The sequence below is a fragment of the Diabrotica undecimpunctata genome, chromosome 6 (genome assembly GCF_040954645.1).
Source record: "Diabrotica undecimpunctata isolate CICGRU chromosome 6, icDiaUnde3, whole genome shotgun sequence".
Taxonomy (NCBI): Eukaryota; Metazoa; Arthropoda; class Insecta; order Coleoptera; family Chrysomelidae; genus Diabrotica; species Diabrotica undecimpunctata.
The window spans coordinates 14,175,670-14,193,643 of NC_092808.1; the positions used below are offsets into that span (position 1 = coordinate 14,175,670).

Consider the following 17,974-nt stretch of genomic DNA (forward strand, 5'->3'; position numbering starts at 1 on the left):
AAAATCTAAAACAGGTCGATTTTTAAATTTATTGTTCTACATTTCACAATAAAATTTCATTATACAAGGTGGTACACATTACAGTGATGACATCATCGGTTCTTTTTTTAAATGTAACACCCTGTATTTTAGGACATTTTTAGATCGATAAAAATGAGTTGATTCCATAAAAGTATAATACTGGGGGTCTAACGGATATAATTTGAAAGATTTTATAATATTAATAAATTATAATAAATAACTTGAAAGTAATCCAGTAATTAATACATGACTTAATCTTAAATGTTCGAATTGTAGTCCTTGTTGAATTTAACAGTAACCCAAACGTTGTACAAATTCTTGTAGAACCTTGTTTATGGTTTCTTGAGAAATACTGTTTATTTCTTTACGAATTCTTGTTTTTAAGTCTCCAATATTTGCAGGTTTCGTTTTATAAACAACATTCTTTAAATGACCCCACATAAAATAATCCAAAGGATTGAGGTTTGGCGAACTCGCTGGCCATCCTCGCGACTCTCTGTTCGGAAAAAATTCGTTTAGGTACCTTCGAACATCTAAAGCAAAATGCGGAGGCGCACCATCCTGTTGAAACCATAAACGTTTATCAAAACCTCCAAGATTAACCACAGGGAATAAATTAACTAAAGTAGGTACGAGATACCCTCTTAAAAACTAAAGGTATGCTGGCCCGTTTAAATTACCTTCGAAATAGCCTACTATTTCGAAGGTAATTTAAATAAAGTCCAATGATTTTATTTCTTACAATTCCGGCCCATACGTTTACCTTGGCGGTATGATGTTTCCGCATCCAGTTGGAGTTTTCTTTTGCCCAGTATCTACAATTCTGACGGTTGACCTCGCCATTTAATTTGAATGTAGCCTCATCAGAAAAAATAATATTTTGAACCAAGAGAGGGTTTCGGTGGCTGTTATCCATCATTATTTCGCAAAATTGTATTATTTTATCTGAATCATCCTCGTTTAATTCCTGTAAAACTGTGCATTACTTACTTTACTTACTTTTACGTACTTTGTGTACCGTTGTTTTGCAAACATCGAGATCACTACTAACCTTACGAACAGAAGTGTGCGCATCTTCTTCAAAAGCAAGTAGAACACCTAATGGTGTAACATAATTTACGGAGGGGCGACCTGATTTGCGTGCATTTTCAACCGTACCAGTTTTTCGAAATTTCTTTTCAATCTTACTTACTGTTGACTGCGTGATGGATATTTCTGGATATTTATCATTAAATAAATTACACACTTCCATCTGAGTTCGCGATTTGTCTCCGTACCCAATCATCATGAGTATTTCAATTCTATGCTTTACGCTCGAATTCATTTCTACTTAAAATTAATTCTAAGCAATAATACAGAACATTCACGAATTAATACAATTATTGTACTACTTAATTGTTATTGAACGTTACTAAAAATAATTACAGTTTACCAAAAACTAGAGGTAGGCTACTTTTTGCAATTGATAATACATAATTTATTTTCTAAGCGTATCTTTCAAATTATATCCATTAGACCCGAAGATTATACTTTTTTCAAAATCAGCTCATTTTTATCGATCTAAAAATGTCCTAAAATACAGGGTGCTACATTTAAAAAAAGAGCCGATGACGTCATCATTGTAATGTGTATCACCTTGTATAATGAAATTTTATTGTAAAATGTAAAACATTAAATTTAAAAATCGACGTGTTTTAGATTTTTTTAAAACACTTTTCATTTAGGAAATATCGAATTTATTCCATACTTTACGGACACACTGTATATACAGTAAAATACGAATTAATGGAATCATAGGCTGTTTTAATGAAAAAACAGTTCATTAAAAAAATATTTTGACAAAACTATAAAAGTAAACTTACACCGTTGCGTTCAACCGTTTAACTTGAATTTAGGCTCTTGGTGAATTCAAAAATAATGTTTTTTTCTTGTGTTTTTGAGCCTTGAAAATCGTAATTTTGAGTTCTTCTTAGTTTTAAATTATTTATACCTCGAAAACGATCAAGTTTACATAAAAACTACAAAAATTAATTGTTACAATTTGTTTAAAAAAATTTGATTCACCTGGGCACCCTTTGAAGGTTATTTAGGGATATCTCATGAAAGTGATTATTCAAAAAAATCTCATGGAAATATTTAGAACCGAGAACCCGAGTTTGTCTATGCGGTACACTAAACACATGGTGCCTGCGTCTACTAAACCCCCCGAAAAAAAAAATCAGTGCATGTGTAAATTTTATGTTATTTTGACAGCAATAAAATATAAATATAAACTAGAATGCCAGGAAGCGATGAGAAATCTTTATATATATTATATGAAATTATTTAATAATCTGAGAACAATATTTAAAATTATGACGCAAATAAATCTGGTTGAAAGGCTCACCAGTCATTAATTTTGCGTAAAAAATTTATAAACGATTCGAAAATGGCAAATTTAGTAATATTTTAATAAATTATAATATATAAGTTTTTACGCACAATATTATCTCATAATCGCATATTAGAAGATAAAAAATGGTTTTGAATATATTACAATATTAAAATACATAGTTTAAAAAAAGAAGTCTGGGCAAATTTTACAGGAAGCTAAAGGCAAGTGAAGGGCAACAGAGTCAACAGACCAAGATTTATAAAATATGAGACAGGACAATTGCTGACAAACGATTGTGATACAAGTCGACAATGGACAGAATAATTCAAGCAATTGTTAAATACCGAGAAGCCAACAATGACATTTGAACACAAACACTACCACTCAGCTAAACCTGAGACAGTAATACCAACGCTGGACGAAGTAAAGGCAGCAATTTTGTCTCTTAACCCAGATATTACTGAAACTTTTATTGTTAACATTTTGAATTAATTTCGAATTTTCATGGAAATTATAGCATATGGAACCAAAAAACACAATCATATATTTTTTTATGACGATACCTGTCAAGTTTTGACATGTTCTTTTAAAAGGACGGTAGTAATATACGGTACCAGATATCATATATATTTTATTAGTATCAATTTACAAAGAATGAAAGGATTTAAAACAAAATTTTGGATGTAAAGGTATTTTGCACTTATCACACAAAAACTGGACTTTTTTGTGACAATATCCACATCGCGATTGCTTTTCTTGATAAAGAACCAAGTGGTTAATACCGTCATATCTTGAATTGGCTACCGAATTCGAATTCCGCTTAGAAGGACCGCGTTTTGTTTCTTTTTTAAAAGTTTCCAAAATATTAGTTGCAATAGATCTTCTAAATTCAAGTTGATCCAGTTTACCGTCTTGAGTTTTGTGAATCTGCCACGCATTTTGAATAGCCATATCAACGCAATGAGCAAAAAGGAGAAAATACCATTTCTTTTCTCTTATGGGCACTCGATATAAACTGATGTTCTGATCACTGCGATCAACGCCACCCATGAAGTTATTGTATATTCTAACAATATTTGGTTGAGGAACTTGAATATGTTTTTTCTCTGCTGGTGAAAATCTCTTTACAGAGAAGCAAGGCATTACTGGTACAAAATTGGAAGCAATAGAAACGATATTATTATCATGCCAGCGGCAAACCACTATTCCTGTATTTTTATCAAGACGATACTCGTATTTACCACGTTCAGTTTTTTTCATAATAGGTGAACAGGGTAAAGGGCATTTCATGGTGCGATTTTCCCTTACAGTGCCTGTACCAATATGCCTCTTTGTTTTAGCTCATGCAGTAAATGAATAGAAGTAAAATAATTATCAAAAATAAGATGGAATCGCCTTTGAGGCCATACTTCATTCAATCTGTCTGCATAGGATAGAACTACTGATGCACCCAATCCAAGGACTTTATATTGTTCAGGTATTGTAGCGGAATTACCTTGGTAAGGAGAAAACCAAACTATGTATCCCAGACGAAGGGCTCCTACCCACATTTTGTACCCCCAACGGATTGGTTTTCCCCTGATGAATTGTTTTGTGGGATGGCGACCAAAATACGGAACCATTGCCTCATCTATGCTGTGATGTTGTTCTAAAGGGGAAAATTGTATAAATTTTTTGTTTATTACGTCGAACAGGGGTCGCATCTTGGCAAATCTATCAAATTTATCTAATGACAAGTTATTGCAAACATGCAAAACTTTCATTATGTGGGAAAATCTATCCCTAGATATAGCAGCTACCACCATTGCGTTGTGCGAATCGTCACGATTTTCCCAGTACATGTACCTTTTCGGCACAACCACATAACCACTCAATACAAGAACGTCTATAAAACATCGAATCTCATTTTGAGTAATGTCGTTCAAAAGATTTCTTTGTCCTGCAGAGATGTTAGTGTATTCGGTAACCAAATTGATGACTTCATCATCAAAAAACAAATTGAAAATTTCCATCGGCGACTGAGTCATTTTCGGTCCAAATTGAGTTTTCCAGTAAGTACAATCAGGGTGTTGATACAAGTCTCCTTGAATCCAGTGTGCAGATATTCTCTTCTCTAATTGATGGGGCAGCTTTTCCTTGGAAAGAAACAAAGCCAATGGTATATTGTCATCATCCGAATCTTCTTCTGGTAGGGTGGAATTCACAGAATCTTGTGGTAATTCAGTCGGGTTTGTCAAAAACAAGTTCTACATCGTTTCTCAACTGACTACCCGGTAAATTATTTATTGTAGTTAGTTCTTCATCGCCGGAGTCGCAATCGGTGACATCATCATTGGCATTTTCTGGGGGAAATATGATCAAACCATCTGGAGGGACTGGGATTTCATCAGAATCAAGCTCTTCTAATAGCTCATGCAATTTGAGAGGCCTCCTGAAACAATACGCACGTTGGTAGTATTAATTACTACCGTCCTTTTAAAAGAACAAAATGAAATCCCAAGCGGCGAGCCTTTGAAACAACGTGACAACTATTCGAGCCAAGAATATACGTACATAAGTCCCTATTATACAATAATCCACATGCCAATGCCGTGAAATAACAGTTTTTTAATTCTAGACTTACCTCCAATTATAAGCATCCATTTTGTAGTCCAAAACCTGGCAATTTGCACAGATAACCTCACAATTACAGCATGTGCGCGCACTAAAATCGTTAAAACTTGTCGAATGCTGGCTCTTGAAAACACTCCATCTAGAGCCATCTATCAGTTGGTAGCTGTACTAACCTAAATTACGCATAATTTACACTGCCTTTTAAAAGGACGGTAGTAATATCTGGGTTAAACATCATAAAGCTGGGTAGCCGGGTAGCGTAAAGCCTGGTACAAATTATATGCAGGCGTAATTACTGCGGAAAGTAGAAAGAAAAACTTTATCTGGAAGTATAACGTTTCACAAGCGAAGTCTGGCAAAGAGAGCAAGTGCTAAAATAGTGATGAGAAAGCCATATATAAAAAAAGGGAGATAAACATAATTATGTGTACGAATTTCTTTAGTTAATAACAACAATAATATAACTCATTGAAATGTTACATTGTTTATGCCTTAGCTTGCATTTCTTAGACGCAATTTTTTTTATGAGTTGGGAGGGTAAGTACAGTAAAACCTCGATATAACGGACCTCTATTTAACGGACTTCGGATATAACGGACAAAAAATCCGGTCAAATGTAAAAAAATAAAAACATACTGTTAATATTACACATGCGTCTCATCTGTGTAATCAATATGGCATAAAAAAGCAAACTTTCGGACATAAAAAAACAAAAACAAAATAAATAAATTTGCATTCATGTGTGATGTAGGAGAGCATAGCAATCTTGGAAAACGAATGAAATTGGCTCGTGAAACTTCACTGGAAGAAGCAATCTTAAAATGGTACGGCCAACAACGTTCTAGTGGGATCCCGGTCCGAGCAGTCGAATTGAAATTTACTGCAATTAAATTAGCAAATCATATGGACATACTATTCTGAGCAAAAAAAAACATAAAAAAAAGAAACCTTCTATGACCAATAGGAACGAAATTAGCGACTATTTTTAAAAAAATCATATCTCCATTGTTTATAAACATTAAGAAGTAAAATTTGCACAAATTTTGAATGAAAATCTAAACTTTATATTGAAACTTATAGCTATAAAATTCATTCAATTTTTCGAAACTTACAGCCCTTCGCAACGAAGGTACTTTCGAAAGATCGACATAGGAAAGTGGAGAGGATAACTGTTTCAGCTCCGTTTCTTTTTTCGACATCGAAACTTCAAATTGAAATTGAAACACGTAGGAAAAATTTACATTATCTCGGCTTCCATTGCAGCTGGAAGCCTCTTTTTTTATTCTGGGATAGCTCGTCGAAATATGAATAACTACACAGTTTTCACTGGCCGGAAAATATGGGAAACCTCGGAAAAGTTGAGTCTATTTGAAATTCACCGTAAAAACTTACTTTTTTTTTTAATTTGGCTGGAATAGTTTGTCGCAGTATTAATAATGATGACATAATTTTCACCTCCAAGGTAATCTCGGAAAATCAACAGATTTTTTTCATTTTATATCAATGATGTAATAATATGTACTTATATATTTTATAAATTAAATTTCAGGTAATTTTTTACACATTATAACATTACATTATTATATTCCTTATATTAATTATAATTGTTTGTATTTTTATAATTAACAACATTGATTTTTATTCTATTTTTCGTACAAATATGATATACAATATTATTCTAATCTGCGTTACTGCTTTGATAAAATAAGTCGATTTTTTTCATCACTTGTCTTATTAAATTTTGCAATGTTTATTGAACTTTACTTTTTTTATTTTCTTTAGATACATCTGTAAGTTTCGAAAAATTGGATGAATTTTATAGGTATAAGTTTCAATATAAAGTTTAGATTTTCATTCAAAATTTGTGCAAATTTTACTTCTTAATGTTTATAAACAATGGAGATATTATTTTTTTAAAAATAGTCGCTAACTTCGTTCTATTGGTCATATAAGGTTTTTTTTAATGTGAGTTTTTTTACCAGCTATCCAATGGTTGTACAATACGTACAAGTCTGTAGCTTGAAAAATATAGAAGTTATTACAATTGTTTATAAGTAAAAAACATACTCCTTTTTCAAACGTTTATTTTATAAATAATTTCGATGAAAACTCAATATGCAATTAATTTCTGAGATAGTCTAAGTCTTAAAGAATCCTATGAAATTTGCTGAATGTGTCTAGCATCATTAATAGAGCAAGTTCAATAGTTTAAATATTTAGCCTCAGGGATAAATAAATTAAATAACTTTTAAACTATTTGACCGATCAGGGGGAAATTTCGCACAAATTTAAAAGACGATAATTCCTCGATGTTCAAATGTATTAATAACATTTTATTTTGTTAATAAAAAAATTAATAAAATTTATAAATTAGTGCAAAAAAACTGCTTTTTTGCAAATATCTCTGTAAATTATTTATCAATTATAATTGAAAAAACCGGAAAATAAAGATATTCTTGATATAAAAAAATGATATGAATATTGTTTATTTAAAATGTAAGGGAAAAAACTTATAGACAAAAAATGAAATTGTGACCATAAATTATTGTTTAAAAAAAACGCAAGGTAAAAATACGAGTACCTTTTCATCTATTCGTCATCTAACCCTACCTATGTCTTAAAACCTTCAGATATCTGCGAAAAATTTTGCCGTGAAATCGATGATTTTTGCATGACTAGACTGGGCTATAATCATTATTAAGCTTATTTACGATACTATTATGCACATTTCAAAGATATATTTTAAATAAATGAATAAATAAAAAAATAAATATAACAGCTATGATCAGTCCTATTTATTTTGGCGAATTTGTATTTATATTTGTTGTGTCCAAAACTACAATTTAATATAAAGTAATTACACTATAAAAATGTCATAAACTTACCTCGTAGAACATAAAGAAGAACGTATTGAGTCCGCCGAAGAATCCGACGAAAATAGACACCACAAACATGAATCCCGACAGGGCAAATATAGCAGCCAATAGAGCCATCAGCTTGACGTGGCTCCAAAACGGTGTTCTGGGAGAGAAGGACAACTGCAAAATATATTACGTGTAAGAATATACCTACTTACATTAAATTTTATACATGCACATATTAAAAATTTAAACATGGTAACTAATATACACTCAGTTGCAAAAAATTCGATCCATTTTATGTCCCCAATTATTGTGACATTTATTTACTTACGATTAACACTTCCGATATATCATAATATGTAAATTTAGAGAAATCGTTGTTCAATAGGTATTAATTTGTGTTATTTGCGATATTTCTTACAAACAATATAAATTTATTTTTTTTTTCAGAAATTTACGTCTCTTAAACAACAAGAGCAGTTTTACGATCAAATCCATGAAATCCTGTAATGATTAAAATCTCAAGAAACCATCATAGTGAACTGAGTTTATTAGTCTAATTTATTAACTTTATTTATTATAAAATATTCTAACACTTAGTTTATTAAAGTCTTTATTTATACAATATTACACTAATTTATTTTACACTATAATTATATAATTTATTTACAACATTTATTACAATTTATATTCTGGACAATACGTGCGTTACATTTCAAAACTCGACTCGATATTATTATTCAGACTAACTAACACAATGAAAATTTCTTTGTATATATTTATCAACCGTTGTTCTGGAGTCCTTTCGAAGCGGACGGGTGTTGACCTGTGCTGACCCCTGAACTCTCTCGAACGGCATGGAAAGAAGACCGGTTTTATCATAGGAGAAACCACTATAAAATTCTTATTAGAATAATAACATGTTTACAGGTTAAATATGAGTCATATTTATGGTAACAATAGTAACGGGCAATTCAAATGCACAAATTGGCAATGATACTGTAGAGGGAGTCATTATCACCATGATCATCATCCAGCCGTCATTTATCACGTCCACTGCTGGACATAGGCTTCCCTTAAACTCCTCCATTCTCTACGATTGTGTGCCCTTGGTTGTCAATTTTTGGCGATACGCCTGATGTCGTCAGCCCAACGTGTAGGTGGTCTTCCTCTACTACGTTTGTCTGTTATTGGCCTCCAATTTGTAATTTTGCTCGTCCATCGTGAGTCATGGCCTGCCCAGTTCCATTTCAATTCCGCTATGGTTCCACAACATTAGCAATACTCCTCCTACTTCGCAGATCTTCGTTTCTTATTCGGTTCCGCAACTTCACTCGCAGCATAAACCGTTCCATTCGTCTCTACGCCACTCTCAATTTTGAAGCCGTAGTCTTGGTTAGAGTCATAATTTCCGACTCATAGGTCATGACCGGTAATACGTATTGGTCAAATACTTTTCTTTTAAGGCTATTTGGTATGTTGGCCCTAAGTGTGTCTCACAGTTTTCCAAAGGCTGCCCACGCTAAAATAATGCGTCTTTGGATTTCGCATGTTTGGTTATCCCTTCTTATTTTATGACCCAAATACGTATATTTCTCCACCAGTTCTACCACTTTGTCTTGAATAGGTAAATGGTTAAATTGGGAACCATATTTGTCATAAACTTAGTTTTGGTCAAATTCATTTTGAGGCCCACCTTCGAACATGAAAAGTCCATATCATTTAAGATATTTCTCCTAAATTATCTGTGATAAGGACAATGTCATCTGCGAAACGGAGATGGTTAAGCTTTTCGCCATTTACTGTTACTCCTCTGTGGTCCCAATTGACCATCTTAAAGGCATACTCTAATGCCGTTATGGTCGGGTTTTATCGTGTATCTTAACAGTCATAGTAATTTTTTAAGTGTTCCTGAGCCTCCTCGGGCAGGGCAAAGAAGAAGAAGAGCCTCCTCGAGCCAATGAGAATCGAAAAAGAAAGAGATGTCATCTCTGTCCAGCCAAGAAAGACAGAAAAACGAACTATGTTTGTGCAGAGTGTAAAATGCCGATATGTTTACAATGTTATGTTCAAGTATGCAAAAAATGCAAAGAATAACTTCAATTTAAACCATTTATGGTACTTCATTTTGTAATCCTAGTTTATGAATAAAAAAATTATCAAAAAAAATTTGTTTGCTTTCTTTATGTAAAAAAATGTACTTATGTAATTATTTTTGGCTTATAGTAGTTAATAGGGTTAATAGTCAAGTGAATACTTACATATTCAAATCTGTCTTGGCTCAACTGCGACAGCAAATGCAAAAAACCGAGCAAAGAAAGCCAGGAACACCAGAGAAGCACTTCGTCGATGTACTGGACATTGATAATGCCGAAAACGAAGATGAACTTGTAAAATACGAAGTTCCAAAACTTGTCTCTGAGCTGCTGTTGTTCGGAGACCCTCAGTTCTCCGAAGACCAGTTTTTGAACGGCCCTACCCAGTAGGATGAACCAACAAATGGCCATGTTGATCATCGTCTGCAAAGAAACAAAAATACGTTAATAAAAACAAAAAAAAAATATGTACAATAATGATACCAATAGTTTAGCACGACTCCAAGCGTGATTGTTTATATTAAGAATGGAAGGAAACTAGAAAAAAATAACTTTTTTACGAAAGTATTCAATAAAATAATGAAGTCTCTTTATTATAGATATAATAACTGTATTTCAATAATATACAGGGTGTTTCAAAAAAAGGTAACCCCGTCTTTAGGGTAGGTAAAATCCTGAAAAATAATTGGGGTTTGCTTAGTAAAAAATTTTTGTAACGCCATCCGTTTTCAAGATACAGGGCGTTGAAGAAAAAAAAATTTTACGCATTTTTTACGATTTTGCCGAAACTGCTGGCAACATTGTAATGAAATTTTATACGAATATGTTTTGGAAGCTGATACATCCCATAAATTTGTTTTTATATCTGATTCTGATAGAAGGCGCTAGTTACACGGATCGTACTAAGTATTAGTCAATATAACTTTTTTAAGAGTATAATTATTAATCAAAATTTCAAGTAAACTTAAACATCATTCAATTTTACACGAAACAGGTACTCTTGGTAAAACTCGATACTGTGTACCGTTTTTGGAATATTTTGATTTGAAAATTATGAAGTAATAATTGATGCTACTATAAAATAGTTAGTAATTAAACAAAACTCACAAGAAGAAAATTAAATTAATGACTAAGAACATAAAATAAAATTCAGTTACAGTAAGTGTTCAAAATGCCCTCCGTTTTCGCGAGTACACAAGTCTATTCTTTTTTCTAAAGATTCCATTAACCTTCTAAACGGTAGGGGATCAGCTATGATGTCATTAAGTTGACGTTGAATTCTTTCTTCCAATTCTTGGCGTGAATTTACCTCTGTAGCATAGATTTTTCCTTAACATACGACCAAACTGCGTAGTCCAAAGGGTTAAAATCGCACGACCGAGGAGGCCAATGAATCGGAGCTTCTGCACCTCTACCAATCCATCGATTCGGAAAATGATTACTCAACCAATTACGACACCTTCTATCAAAGTGTGGTGAAGCTCCATCGTGCATAAAAAATAAAGATCTTCGCTCGTTTAGCGTTAAATCTTCTAATATCTCGAATAAGGAATTGTTTAAAAAATCAAGATACATATCACCATTTAAATTTCCAGGTAGAATATGATAACCTATTAATTTGTTACCTAAAGTTGCTGCCCAAACATTAACTTTAAATGAGTGTTGGTAATGTGATACCCTTTTGACTCTCATCACACCAGTAGTGTGCATTATGGGAGTTAAACATACCTTGTCGCGTAAAGGTGACCTCGTCCGTAAAAGAATGCATTTTAAAAAATTTGGATTGTGGGCTGTCCTTTGTTGCAATGTTTCACAAAAATTCACTCTAACCGGTAGATCATCTGGCAAGAGCTCTTGGACTTGTCTGTAATGATAAGGATGTAATTGCTGTTCTTTCAGTATCCGCCAAGTACTTGAAGAAGAAGTATTTGTTTGTCTAGCTATATTCCTTACGCTAACTGTTGGATCTTAATCAAGTAAATTTAAAATATTATTTTGTTTATTAATTGTTCTTGTTGTTTTTGGTCTACCAGAATTTATTTTATTTGGTCTCACATTCCCAGTTTCTCGACAACGTCGTTCAACGGCTCTAAATGTTTTTTTACTTGGTAAGTTTCTTCTAGGAAACTTTTCTGCATAACGTATCACAGCTGCACTAGAACATCCTAAACATTCGCCTAAGGTTAATAACATGTCAGTGTATTCAACATTTGAGTACATTTTGATTTGATTTTACAAATAACAAGGTTTCAAAACTCTAATTATTGTTGATTTATCGTCATAACAATCAATAAATGTCAGATTTCCATGGCACACTTGGAGAAAATAGAGGTATACCTATTAGAACTTTATCATTACTACCAGCATCAATTATTACTTCATAATTTTTAAATCAAAATATTCCGAAAACGGTACACAGTATCGAGTTTTACCAAGAGTACCTTTTCCGTGTAAAATTGAATGATGTTTAAGTTTACTTGAAATTTTAATTAATAATTATACTCTTAAAAAAGTTATATTGACTAATACTTAGTACGATCCGTGTAACTAGCGCCCTCTATGAGAATTAGATATAAAAACAAATTCATGGGATGTATCAGCTTCCAAAACATATTCGTATTAAAATTTCATTACAATGTTGCCAGTAGTTTCGGCAAAATCGTAAAAAATGCATAAAATTTTTTTTTCTTCAACGCCCTGTATCTTGAAAACGAATGGCGTTACAACAATTTTTTACTAAGCAAACCCCAATTATTTTTCAGTTTTTTACCTACCCTAGAGACGGGGTTACCTTTTTTTGAATCACCCTGTATATTATGATACTGTAATTATCGGCGATTGCACGGCGTGGCCCCACTAAATTGCCTACTAGGTCCCCAGATTTAACTTATACGAGGCTACTTAAAAAATAAAGTCTACGTAAACCGAACTACTAATTTGAAAGACTTTTTCAAAACTCCGACTAAAATTTAAAAAATTGCAGCTTAAAATATGTTTCTTAATATTGTTCTGAAGCTATTTTCTTGTGACATGTTAAAGTAATTACTATTTAAATGGGAATAAGCCACAATTAAAGGTTAAAGTACGTTTATTAACGTTTCAATTTCCACTTCGGAAATCGTTCTCAAAATACAAACTAATGTTTGTATTTGAAACGTCAATAAACGTACTTTAACCTTTAATTGTGGCTTATTCCCATTTAAATAGTAATTAAAATGTTTATTTTGATGTTTCGATTATCATCACTTGGGAAATCTAAATGTCGAAATAAATGTATTTTCAACTGAAATTGCGGTTAATTCTTAATAAAAAATACCTAATATTAAAATGCTTTAAATAGAATTTATAGATATTGTCAAATAACCCACGCGCTCGTGGGAGTAAAAATGAATTTGTTAACAAACAATTAAAAAACTGAAATAAAAAATTAAACTGTCCGAACTTTATCTCCGTATATAATTAACTCGCATAATGGCGCGTTACCACACTTTGTGAAAGCACTTTGCATTACCTACACAGAGATTCTGTAATGTTTACAATTTTCATTGTGCGCAACAGAAATTAAATTCAACGGAGTTAAATTTTCCACTTTTACAAATCATTACAATATAAATATATTTATTTTGAGTAGTATGTGCTATATTTCAACAATGATATCCTTATCAGTCTAATGCATTATGTATATAATATTTTATACATATACGCTCAAAAGGCTTATCGCATTAAACGATATTGTTATTCATATGTATAAACAATGAAGCGTTTTAACAAAATAACCGGACACCAAATTAAAAAAAAAAATTAATTGTCCCAACTTCCTTGTAAAAGAGAATGAAAAGGACTTGCTAGATTAAACGTTAAATTTTCTTTTGTTTTGAGATATTAAAAAATAATGAGATGCAGCAAAATACCAGCTTTACAACATATTAGTTACAAGATACAGGGTGGCGCACCGAAAACGAAACAGATGCATTTACTGGCAGATGATTCCTTTAAAAAAAAAACGCTTGGACCCGTCGATTTTGTTATCGAGGGGGAAACAAAATTGGCATAAAATCACATTAACATTTGCAGCCCCCTAAGCGGGGGTGGCACCATCCCTAAAATCTTAAATGGAAAGGTAGGTCGAATGATCCATCATTTAAAAGGTCTTTCAACTCCCTTTACAATGATGTAAAATTCATGTACTTCAATTCAGTAGTTTTGGAGATTTATTGATTTAAAGTTTAAATACATCATCGTAAGAGGAGATCAATACATAGCAGCAAAGTTGTTAAAAAATAAAGAATGAACTGACCTGTCAGCCGAGTAAATGTTGAAAATGACCCCCATTACTTTCCATGCAATAATAAGGATTTTGCTGAAAACGTTGCCGGACATTTTGCAATATTTGAGGAGTAATTTGATGGCACTCATTCACAATTCTTTGTCGTAAATCTTCTAAGGATGTTGGCTGAGTAGCATAGATTTTGCTTTTTAAGTAACCCCACAAAAAGAAATCCAAAGGTGATAAATCTGGCGATCTTGGGGGCCGTTCAACGGCACCTCTTCTACCAATCCATTGACCTGGAAAGGTCTGATCTAAATAATGCCGAACTCTTAATGAGTAATGTGGTGGGGCACCATCCTGTTGGAACATCAACATATTCTCAACGTATCGACCATCATTCTGATTTTCAATTATATCTGTTAGCGCAGGATCTATGGCATTTTGCAGTAATTATGTACTAAATTAAATACATTTCACCAGTCAAATTTCCAGGTAAGAAAAAAGGACCAACCAAATGATCGCCAAAAATGCCAGCCCAAACATTTAATTTTTGTGGCTGCTGTGTGTGTACCTCATGGTAAATTCTGGGATTAGAGTCCGACCAATATCGACAATTATGACGATTTACTTCGCCATTTAAAAAAAAGGAACATTCGTCGGAAAAGCAAATGTTAAATAAAAATTGTTCATCGTTTGTAATTCGTTCACTCTTAACTTCACAAAATTCTAATCGCTTATCAAAATCGTCTTCATTAAGTTCTTGTACAAGGTGAATTTTATAAGGATGAAAATTATGGGCCTTTAGAATCCGTTGGATAGTACGTCGACTAACACCACACGAAGTTTGCAATTTGCGGGTACTTAATGTAGGATCTACAATAACTTGCCCTAAAACCCCCACTTCTGTTGCTTCGTTCCTTATAGGATTTTCAATATTACGTTTTTTATTGGCGACTGATCCAGTTTCCCGAAATTTAGCTACAAGTTCTACAACATATTTTCGGTGCTCATTAAAAATTTGTGCTGTTCTATTAGCGCACTGATTATTTCCGAAAAATATTTCAATAATTTCAACCCTTTCTGCCGTGGAATATACCATGGTTAATTTATGTATAAAGCAATAAATGATATTTTAACAACAAAGATTGGTCAAATCAATCGCAAACTAATGTACTATTTCCTATTTAAAATAAGTACGTGGCATTCTCTACTCATCTTTCTTCAAGAAACAACTTTTTTGTCACAAAGGACACTTCAATTGCTATTTTTATTATTAATAAACCATGGGCGTAGTAAATAAAAGCATTTACTTATCAAGAAAATGCTTTTACTCAAATTTCTTCTGAAAGAAGTACAAACTAATTTGATGTACCTATTAAAGTCTACTTTAAACTTTAAATCAATAAATCTCCAAAACTACTGAATTGAATACATGAATTTTACATTATAAAGGGAGTTGAAAGACCTTTCAAATAATGGATCATTCGACCCCCCTTTTCATTTAAGATTTTGGGGATGATGCCACACCCGCTTAAGGGGCTGCAAATGTTAAAGTGATTTTATGCCAATTTTGTGTCCCCCTCGAAAACAAAATCGACGGGTCCGAGCGTTTTTTCAAAAAAGGAATCATCTGCCAGTAAATGCCTCTGTTTCGTTTTCGGTGCGCCACACTGTATAATATTTGTTTGTAAAACTACATAATACTCTTACTTCTATATCCATATTATTTAGAAGTAATGTTGGGGTATGGGTGAAGAAGCTCTAAACTGACTATAGTACATTTGAAAATGATTGATAGCACAAATTTTATTGCACGTGAGATAAAACCCAATATAACATCATAAAACAGTGACAGAGATTTTCTAAAATAAAATATTCAGCATTACATACTTCATTATTTCAATTCTTGTCTTAAATTTTGTAGTCATTTTAATTTATAGATAGATAGATAGATAGATAGATGGTTTATTGGTAATAAATGAATACAAAAGTATTTTTTACAAGTCAAAGAAAAAAAATATATGTCAATATAGTTAATATACACATAAATATAAATATAAAATATAAAACATAGATACAGTGTTTTAACTTATACTGTTGACAATTACAACAAATTAAAATTGGAAGTAAAATACTCATCATATGTAAAACATTCACTATAAGGTAACTCTTAATTTTTGCCTTAAACTGATGAAAATTAAGAGCTTTTATTCTAGCTGGCACTAAGTTGTAGAATTTTATGGCTAAATACCTTGACCCATTTCTGGATCTCTCAAGACGGCTAAATTCTGGTATAAGATTATTGTTAAATCTGGTGGGATAATTATGAAAATCTACATGAGCATTGTATTCGCTAAGATTTTGTTTAATGTTAAAATTTTTAAAGCTCTAAAGGAGTTTCTACAGTCTGCTCTATAACAGAGCCCAGAAATAATACGAACACACTTTCTTTGTTGTGCAAACACTGCATCAATATGACAAGAGTGACCCCAGGAGAGAATAGCATATGTCAGATGAGAATGAAAATTACTACGATAAGCTGTTAAAATAGTTTCCCTGGAAGTCACTTGTACAAGGTTCCTGAAGAGGAAAAGTTGTCGGGAAAGATTTTTCGATAGATTAACTATATGTTGTTCCCAGGTTAGCCCCGCATCCACATATATCCCCAGAAACTTCGCTCCGGTTACACATTGTGGTAGAGCAACGTTTTCAACACAAGCGTTATTTCTTAAATTAAAATTAACACTTTGTGATTTAGAGTTGTTCAAAGAGAGACGGTTAGTTAAAAACCAATTGAATAAGTTTTTTTCAGACGTTTGGTATAATCAAGGGTGTCGAATTCAGAAGGGTGATAGCTTGCATAGAAAGTAGTGTCATCAGCAAATAAAACAATGTTAACTGTTTCATTTTAAGAGTACACTAGATCATCAATATAGATAAGAAATAATACTGGACCCAAAACCGAGCCTTGAGGGACACCAAACAACAGAGATTCTTTTTGAGAATCACACTGGTTGAAGTGAACATATTGATCACGATTTGATAGATATGAATCAATTAGTTGAATAGCATCACTATGAAAATTATAATAAGGAAGTTTTCTAAGCAGAATACTAAGAGTATCAAGATATTTTTCAAATCCTTCCAAAATATTGCTAGTGAAATGATCCATAGCTAAAGTTGTTGTTTTATTTTTTCGGAATCCGTACAAACTTTATGGCAAACAGTTTATTAGATTCAAAATGTAGATTAATTTGATTTTTTAAAATTCGTTCATAAACTTTTGATAAGATGGGCAACAAAGAAATGGGTCGATAATTGTTATAATCATCAATAGAGCCTTTGAAAAAAAAAAAGAAGACAAAGTGGATGCCGATAAGCTAAAAGCAACAACCTGCTCGACAATTACGGATAAGTAACATACTAATCGACCATGTAGAATCTTGTGTACCTTGGCACCAACGTAAATGCAACATGGGAACAGGCCACAAAAATTAAGGCGAGAATAGAACGAGCTAGAGCAGCATTTAACAATATGAAAAAACTCCTCATAAGCAAGGGTTTGTCTCTTCCCCTAAAACTACGTCTAGTTAAATGCTACATTTTTCCGATCTTACTATATGGTATGGAGGCCTGGACGCTGACAGAGACGCTCACGAGAAAACTAGAAGCATTCGAAATGTGGGTGTACCCACGCATTCTTCGTATATCCTGGAACGAACATAGAGGTACTCCAAAG

General features: G+C 32.6%; 1 protein-coding gene across 2 annotated transcripts in view; it reads right to left on the bottom strand.

Annotated features, from left to right (window-relative positions):
• Positions 1-17,974, bottom strand: part of LOC140443157 (E3 ubiquitin-protein ligase AMFR-like) — a 105,931-nt gene that overhangs the window by 42,316 nt on the left and 45,641 nt on the right. For both annotated transcript variants that reach the window (XM_072534251.1, XM_072534252.1), the window contains exons 2-3: positions 10,131-10,388; positions 7,894-8,046 (exon numbers count right to left, since the gene is read on the bottom strand). In XM_072534251.1, the coding sequence (XP_072390352.1) occupies positions 7,894-8,046; positions 10,131-10,388 (411 nt within the window). The remainder of the gene's footprint in view (positions 1-7,893; positions 8,047-10,130; positions 10,389-17,974) is intronic.